The sequence below is a fragment of the Haliotis asinina genome, chromosome 2, assembly GCF_037392515.1.
Source record: "Haliotis asinina isolate JCU_RB_2024 chromosome 2, JCU_Hal_asi_v2, whole genome shotgun sequence".
Taxonomy (NCBI): Eukaryota; Metazoa; Mollusca; class Gastropoda; order Lepetellida; family Haliotidae; genus Haliotis; species Haliotis asinina.
Window position 1 is genome coordinate 85,440,753 of NC_090281.1, and position 9,106 is coordinate 85,449,858.

A 9,106-nucleotide genomic window follows, 5' to 3' on the forward strand; every position below is an offset into this window, starting at 1 on the left:
GTTCGCAGTGATTCGGTTTTGGTCATATTTTGATCAAAACATGTCTTAGCATATGTCCCTATCTGTATATATACGAGGGCTATCCAAACGGTTTGAACCTAAAATACTTCTGATATATATACGATAAAAACAACCGTGTGACATTGAAGAATGGTTTATATAATTAACAGAAACGGAAAAATGGCCTGCATTTGTGAATGTGTGTTATGTCATGTAATTTGATATGCTGTCTTGATTACGTCCTGTGTCTGATAAATCAGTCGGCTGAGGCTACGTTTTACAACACTCGGTAACAGTGCTGTCTTAGTGCATGTGTTCTAGTTATGTAACGTACACCACGACTTCGTCGCTGTAAGGATCTTAATCTCTAAACTACGCTAAGTCAGACTGTCTTTGAACAGCCAAGATTAATCTCAATACCAAAGATTAAGCTCCATTTTGGCCAGCTATGTCGCAAGGCAACTTACATGCAGGCAAACCGTGTGAATTAAAAAGGTCCCAAACTCCATCATCATCATCATCATCATCATCATCATCGACGTCGTCATCATCATCGTCGTCGTCCCTACTTACTGACCTAGATAGATGATGAGGGTGTGTGTACTCTTGTGAGTGCGTTTAATTTAACGTTGCTGTCATATATTTGCACTGTGTTCATACACATTTACATAACTTAAACATAAAGACAAAGGAACATGATATCAAGTGATTAAATTAAAACCCCAGCTTCTAGTACTCACAATGAAAGAACCAGTAGAGAATTGAGGGTGACAGGTTAACCCGCCCGCCTTGCCATTGCTCCTCAACGCTCCGGGCGAATCGCAGCTTCATTAATAGATTAGGTTTAATATCAATCGTGGTAAAGCTGGCATAAGTAATACTGCACTGAGCAGGGTCTTAATGATATCATGGCGTGTCAGCTTGAAGGAGGAGAATAGCAGACAATGCATATGATGAATGCTGAAACAGATGACAGAAAAGGCCATGAAATTCCCTCAAGCATTCCCGACCGAGTGAGTGAGTGAGTGGGTGGGTGGGTTAGTACGACAAGTATACATTCCAAATAACATTAATATAGCGATCCCCATAAATTATTAACGTCATATGAATGAGATTTAGACGCTGATTTAATCGGTTGCATGATCGGGACTTGCAGTAATACTAACTGCATGTATCAAAAACGCCGGTGTAAGAGGATGTTTTACGTTACATAAAGTAGGGGATGTTCCCTTTTGCGATCACGCTACTAGTAAATGCCAATGCATATGAGAAAAAGTAATATACATACAGATGAAATGTTCCCAAAGGAATTGAATACTAGTATACTGTCGCATTTACCCTTAATTTCTCTTAATTATCTGTTTCCTCCTTGGCGTCGTCATTTGCATTTTATCAATCCATATATTGGTATAATGGTATATATTTTGCTCAGTCTAAGTAAACTTAGTCTCAGTGTATTTCGTTACACTCCACCGGTGGTCGATTGTAACGAAAAGCACTGAGGATAGGTTTACTTAGACTGATATTTTGCTGGCATTGAAAAATGAGAGGTCTTCCACCGAGCAGGTTTCCAAAGAGCCGTTGTTTAGAATCAGCGAAAACATGGACAACATAATAACTTTGGATCACGGTTTGAATCGAACGGTTCATTTGTAATGCGACAAATCGTTATTTTTCACTCAGTCGAAACTTGCATCTGTATGAAAAGAAATGACCAGTTCTTAGTGATTTGAACATGCCTTTAGCAAATAAAGGTTAAAATGTGGCATTTGGTTTACGAAAACAAACCTTAATTCCATCACTACCTTCGTTAATGGAGACGATTTCACCAGAAATTCTGCCATTTGGATTAAAGAGGTTTGACATCTCAGTGTCGAGAAATCGTCACCAATATTCTTTCGACAAAAAAAGAAGATGCAGACGGTGTAATGTTTCCGATGTGTGGATGTTTCGCAAGAACGCAACATTATGAACATTCTCTGCTCCCCTGTTTAATGAAGTTACCTGGACCTGCCGATTGTTACATTTGACCTCCCGGGTCATGCATATGTAGAGTAGCTCAGGTAGGTTATCTTTCCACTTTGGCAACCGATTCTTGAGGCTTTAGATGCGAACGGTCTAGCCATTGTTTTACCCAACAAGATTCATGGAGATCCGACCGAAACTGGTCTTCAGTAACCCATGCTTGTCGTAAGATTCGACTGACTTTGTTGACACGTAATTGTATCCCAATTACGTACATCGTGCTCATGCTGTTGATCGCTAGATTGTATGGTCCATATTCAGTTAATTACAAACCGCCGTCATAAAGTTTGAGCATGCTGAGTGCGGTGTTAAACAACCAACCAACCAACCGATCTTACCCGTCGGTGTGGTTAAACAGTGGCAGCGACCCTACCGCCATTGTGTCGGCGATGATGTGATTTGCTTATAACGGTTCTTTGTGAGTTTGACAGCTCGGATTGCCGGTTCGGATCAAAGCGTGTTGATATGTCCTGGCACCGCTAGAACAACTCGACCAGATCATCTGTGCTGTGATAAGCTACCCTTTTCTGTAATAGAGTACTGGGTATTCAAAGCACACCCTGCTGATTGATAGCTTTCCTTAACTTGTGTTGTCTCCATGCAGTAAGTCCTGTATATTATTGACATGTGAATATCTCTGCACTAAATGAGGACTGTGGTGATGCAGGAGTTAGCGAGTTAGGAGTTCCATCCTACAGTGGTTCAGCTAATGAGACATGGGCAAATGGGTTACCCAGGGGCAAACTGGTTACCCAAGGCGTTCAGTGCTGGTTGCACCAATGTCCTGCTTTCGACGCCTTTGATTTGTATAATTTGTGAAGCCTATTGATGGTGTCCTAGTCGTTCTGTTTGACAGATTAAAATTCAGTTCATTCACCCACCCGACGGGTAAATCAATCACCCACCCCATCCTGCTCTGCTCCATTTCACACACGAATACGTGCACACACGTTCACTTTGTGCTAACGTTCTCCCATCACACCGAAGACACGGGTTCGATCCCCCATGGGTAAAAGTGTTGAAGCCCTTTACTGGTAACCCCGCCGTGATATTTGCTGAAATATTACTGAAAGTAAAACTAAACCTACTATCAGCCACTCAGCCTCTATCTCAGAACCAAAGAACCAACCAACCAACCTTTCTGTCGCTCACACAAAGTTTGTTTCACGTTACAGGAAGTGTGCAATATTTCCGTTTCCGTTTCAAGCACGTGGATAATTCATTATACTGGTTTTCATGTTTGTAGAGCAGTACAAGAGGCCTCGAGAGACCCGGTCTCTACTGGTTTTCATGTTTGTAGAGCAGTACAAGAGGCCTCGAGAGACCCGGTCTCTACTGGTTTTCATGCATGTGTAGAGCAGTACAAGTGGCCCCGAGAGACCCGGTCTCTACTGGTTTTCATGCATGTGTAGAGCAGTACAAGAGGCCTCGAGAGACCCGGTCTCTACTGGTTTTCATGTTTGTAGAGCAGTACAAGAGGCCTCGAGAGACCCGGTCTCTACTGGTTTTCATGTTTGTAGAGCAGTACAAGAGGCCTCGAGAGACCCGGTCTCTGAGGGGTTTACTGCCATTGATTCCAAACTGCCTTTCTCATTCTGTTTCTATCGTCGATTATTTTTACCTGAGTTTTTATGTCTGTACCAGTCATGTCTGTATTGAGTGCAGTGGCACTCCAACATGCAACAAAGTGGTACTTAAATCAGTACAAAAGGGGTTATAATTACTGAAATAGAAAGCCACGCAATGTAGGAAGATGGGTCAAAGCCAAGGTGGCCTGACCTTGGTGACAGGGACCTGGATGAGTGCAAGGGATTATACGTTTGTTTGTTTAACGCTGTGCTCGCACAACTCTAGTGATATGACGTCATGTATCAAATTGAGTCAGGACCAAACAATCCAATGTTGACATCATGAGCATGAGTTGTACCTTTGTGGGATACGATGACAAGCATTAAAATTAAGTCAGTATTCGGCATTAAGCATTACGTCAGCTGGTCTGACCAACTTACACACGTAAATAATTCCAGTTATTGTAGGTTTAACTCATCGGAAAATAAATTAATGAAGAAACACAGCAAAAGGACAAATCTGCTACGTCGAGACACACGTTCGACACACCGAAGTGCGGCACAATGGTGTTTGATTGTATTAATCAACTGCATGGCTAAAGAGTGTACACTTGAAACGCCCGTGTAGGTCTGGGTGAGAACTGATCTTCAGGAATCCATGTTTGTCATAAGAGGTGACTAACGGGATCGAGTCGTCAGGTTCGCTGTTTCGGTTGACACTTCATCGGTTCCCAGTTGCGTAGATCGATGCTTATGATGGTGAGCACTGGATTGTTAAGTTCAGACAGGACTCTTTGCAGACCGCTGTCACATAGTTGGAATATTGCTAAATATTGCGTAAAACTAAATTCACTCACTACACTTAAAACCTATACTTTTCGAACTACCATGGGTCAGAGAAAGGATCGAATACGGGTGTATTCCTAATGTATTATTCTCTACGGTCGATTGTCCATTATAACTTAGTGACATTAGTGCCATGTGGACGTAAACTGACTCAATCCTCATACAATAATGGTTATTACTAGCCATTAGGTGGATATGAATTATACATTGCGCGAACGTATATGACCACTTAAGCATTAGCGTATCTCAGTACCAGTTATATTTGGGAAGCCATCGTCGCGATCGTGGTCACGTGTTAGCCTCAGCTTCTTCCGGTCGATCATTTGGCAATTAAAGTTGATCACAATGGGGATCGGGTGGTCAGTGTCGTTGAGTTAGCTGATCTTTTGGGTCGTCGCGTACTTCCTGCCGAGGTCCTGTTTCACAAACCGTTCTTAGCGTAAGCCTTTGCAAAAGAGCATGGGTTACGACCCCCTTAGCACTAAGATAGCATATTGTGAAACAACGGCAATGTCAATTCTAAATAATTTACCGATCGACGCGAGTGTCGTGAAAAAATATTCCCTCACTGAATGGGCAGCACGATTTTAGTTGTGGTGGCTCAAGTCAGAGTATATGACCATGTTTCTTCTATTTGCAGGACTCTCCTAAACCGGCGATGACAGAACGGACTGGATTACAGAGGGTTTATCTTGAAGGACTGGAGTTTCTTCTGGGCAAGATCAACGAGGTCGAGGTCGAGCTTACTAAGGTCAAGGTCACGTACTACCAATGTGAAGAGGTATCAGATGACAGCTTCGAGGAGTACCTAAAGCGGTGTGATCGTAATTTTCTTAATGGGAACAATGATTTGCGAAAACATAATCAGAAACTTGAGGTGATAGACGCCGAGATGAGGATCGTGGCCCTCCTGAACCAGTTGAGGGAGTTGGCAGGTGACCCCGACACCATCATGTTCTTAACTGAATACTGGGACAATATTAAGTCAACGACCGACAGTCTCAGAGCTCTTCTTCACACGTTTCAAAGGACCGTTCTCAACAGGCTCAAAACGAATTGTATCAGTTACCACGATTCTACCGTTCAATTAGACGTCAGTGTTAAATATACGGACGATATATCAGGCTATCTGACTAGTATAGAAAAGATCCTGACGAACACTCAAATTCTTCTCAAAAGTTTCAATGGCGGCCTTCATCAAGATTTATACGACACAACCGAGTTTTCAGAAAGGATTCTTGTTTCCTGTGATCTCAAAGCCTTTCCTATTCTGAGGTTCGTGAGTGACGTAACTTCCAAGATTGAAACGATGTGTGATCTCGCGCGACAGTGGATTCAGCGAGACGAGACTTACATGTACGACATCAACAACTACATCAAGCAGACGAGATCCATCACGAAAAGGCGGGAAGACGATCTGCGCAGCCAGAAACTGAAGCACAAGAGAATTGGGAAAACCGTGAAGTCGTCTTACCTCATGCTCCAGAACAATCGGGAAAAGCTTCAGAAGATTGAAACAGAACTGAACTGTCTAGAGGGACAGTTGGAAGGGACCCAGAACGAGAAGAAGTGTAAACATGAGGAAAAACAACAGAAGGAGAGCATGGTAGACTTCTTAAAAATTACACTTTCGCAAACGAAACGGAATTACGCACTACAGATGAAGAGGTCCAAGCTTTTGAAGCAGGTAAAAGAACTGGAACAGTTTCTTGGAGAAATTGAAAAAGAACTGACCAAGATTGAGGACGATATTGTGGTGAAGGCGCAGGAAAAGGTACTCTTGGAGGAGAAGGTTGAACTGAGTGAGAAATCATACAGCTCCTTGAAATGTGATATGGATAAGTTCAGCGAGAATTTGAGTAAGTTGGAGCATGAGGTGACGGATCTGTCTGGCCAGCTTCTGCAGCTGGAGATTATACACACCTTCAAAACTAGTCCGGAAAAGATTGAGGAGATCTACGACAGACCCTCCACTGTCAAACTCGCCCCTTCACTCAAAGAAAAGATTCAGAGGAAGCGAAAGATGCAAAAACCGAGTTGACTGCATTCGACTCCACTCGTCCCATTCCGTCAAGTGTAACGTGCCCGTTCGGAATGGAACGAGAGGTCATTGGTGGTTGTTTACATATTGCGCATGCGTAAATATTCTCATTAGACCTGGTGACATCCGTCGCTGAAACTGACAGACCAATGTTGCCAAATGTTTTGTACGCAGTGAACAATTTAATTTCTGAGAGATTTTTTTCAGTAAGCATTTCGATTCATGTCCGTGATTTCTTTACAAAATCACACACTTCCGATGTGAACCGAAAGATATTCTCGCTATCAAGTCGTTGTCGGAACCCTTTCCAGTGTGGTTCAAAAACTCAGGGTGTGTGACAGGTTTTGTATGTGATTGTAAAGGCTGATGACAGACTCTTGTGAGACCCGTGTCACATGTATAACAAGGCATAACAAGGACCTGAATTCAATCGACTTATGGAACTTTCAAGATGGAGGAATAACCGATGATTTCCATTGATGATTTACATCAGAAAACACACTGAACGTGAATTCTAAATTTTAAATTTTAGAAACGAGTTTACCTGCAGTGAAACCTTGTAGCTCAAAGCGATCATTTAGCGACAGTTTTATATATCCGTGAGATCTTTGTATTTTGCTGTCTACGATGTAAAACAACTGCCACATATTCAAAAGAGAGGCTTGGAAGTGGACAACCAGCGTGTTTCTTATTACGGATAACTAAATATATGCAGTTGTACCCTGAATATCGGCATTAACAGGTTTCAGTGAAGGTAATATGAATATCAATGTGTACCGTATTTCCTTAATTAAAGGCGATGGATCAAGTACCCGCAGCCCTAATCGAGATCGAACTATCGCGTCAGGGTGCCTATCCACAAAGCATTACGACATTCGCAAGCCTATTTAATCTCTAGGGTCCTCTAGCCCTGGTCTCTAATGGACCCCTGGTCCATCATCTAATGTTAATTATCACTATCACATCAACGTACAGCATGTGGGAGTTCCCACGTCGTCATGTCGATTATACAGAGAGGCTCTAATGATACACAACAAGGTCTCTACTAGAGGAAATAGGTATACGTAATACAGACACATGTTCATGTGCAGGCTTTACACATTGGCCATGGATGTAAACGAGAAGGTATTTAACTAGATGTTTTTCGTTTCTGTTTTACCTTGTTTACACAAGGTAGATTTAAGCCTTTACGGGTCTGTCACTAGTCCAGAAGAACTACTCAGTGCTAATGTATCCCACGTGTACCAAAACATGGGGCATTTAATTGTTTTATAAATAAAACTTGTGACGTGGCAAGTGAACAAAACAGGATCCCTTTCATACGCAGTTAATATGAATAATAATTACACAGTTTACTTGTTCTTTGACCTAAAATTTCGCAAATTTAAAAAGCGAGGCTGTTTAACTTATGGAAAGGTAAAAGATCAAAGTTAATGACATGTGAAATATCGCACTCTGTTTGCTTCTCATTCCTCACAAAATCCTTTTTATTCTTTCAGAGGTCACACAATTTGATCTGCCAAAGGTTCTGATATAAGAAAGGTGTGTCAGGTGATATCAGTCGCAACATAATATGCAACAGGGAGATATTTCAATTATTATCCTAAAATGATTCCATTCAAATTACGTAGTGTTGTTTCGTTGTTTTCATTTCCAGGAAAATATTTTCTTGATCTTCACGATACACAGTAAACAGCAAACCTAGTGTAATTTATCCAAATTTAGACAGGCTGTAATGATGGTTTTGGGGTTAACGAGGTTTTACTTCACTGAAACAGAAACACACCAAAGCTGGGAACTAGACACCACACATTCTAATCCAAGGACCTACAGGCTTACAGTGTGCTCCGATGGCGGATCGCCACGTGACTGAACGTCCATTACATGTATATTGTGTATGGGGTGACTATCTTGGTCATGTGCCAAGACAGAAATGAGAAAAAATCAAAATAAACAATTACAATATAACCTTTCTTTTTTTTATTTGAGTTAATGAATGAGTTGATGTGACCCTATCTTCATGAATACCACGGTAAGTTAATGTGGGGGAAATTCGAAGACAGTATCACAGGATCATGTCAACACTTAGCGACGGAATTCTGATTACTGATTCCAGAATACCTCTGTTCTAATTACCGTAGCTCCGGAAGCATCATCTATAGTTTACTAGGAACGTATGCATGTCTCACTGTCCGAGAAATAGTTTGATCCCATCCAAGACACTTTGGGGTCCACCGGTACATGGTTGAAGGAAGCTGCAGTAAAATAGCACTGAAGACCCTACATATTGACTGCAAGTATATGTTGATTGCAAAGGCCCCTCTTACAGATATATGTCGATTGTATTTTCCCAGGCATGAAAGGACGATGTTTCTGTGTTATATATCGAAGTAAAACCCAGACACAACATCTGTCAACATGCGTTCATGAACCCTTTGAAGCGAACGTAATATTTATATATATTTATATATATTTTTATTTTGCATGCGTACGGCATTAACAGGAGATCCAGTGGGGTAACCCATCCAGGAGAGGTTTTCATATAAAACAAACCTGTAACAGGAGGTTGTCTTATTTGAGATATATATCCCTGAGTACCGTTTTGGCGAATATCCTTCGCACTGAG

At 41.7% G+C, this 9,106-nt stretch overlaps 1 protein-coding gene across 1 annotated transcript in view; it reads left to right on the plus strand.

Annotated features, from left to right (window-relative positions):
- The window catches only part of LOC137272946 (CAP-Gly domain-containing linker protein 1-like), a 39,657-nt gene extending 31,209 nt beyond the window's left edge, over positions 1-8,448 (plus strand). The window contains exon 2 of the mRNA XM_067805372.1: positions 5,080-8,448. Within this exon, the coding sequence (XP_067661473.1) occupies positions 5,080-6,480 (1,401 nt within the window). The 3' untranslated portion in view covers positions 6,481-8,448. The remainder of the gene's footprint in view (positions 1-5,079) is intronic.
- The last annotated feature ends 658 nt before the right edge of the window (positions 8,449-9,106 follow it).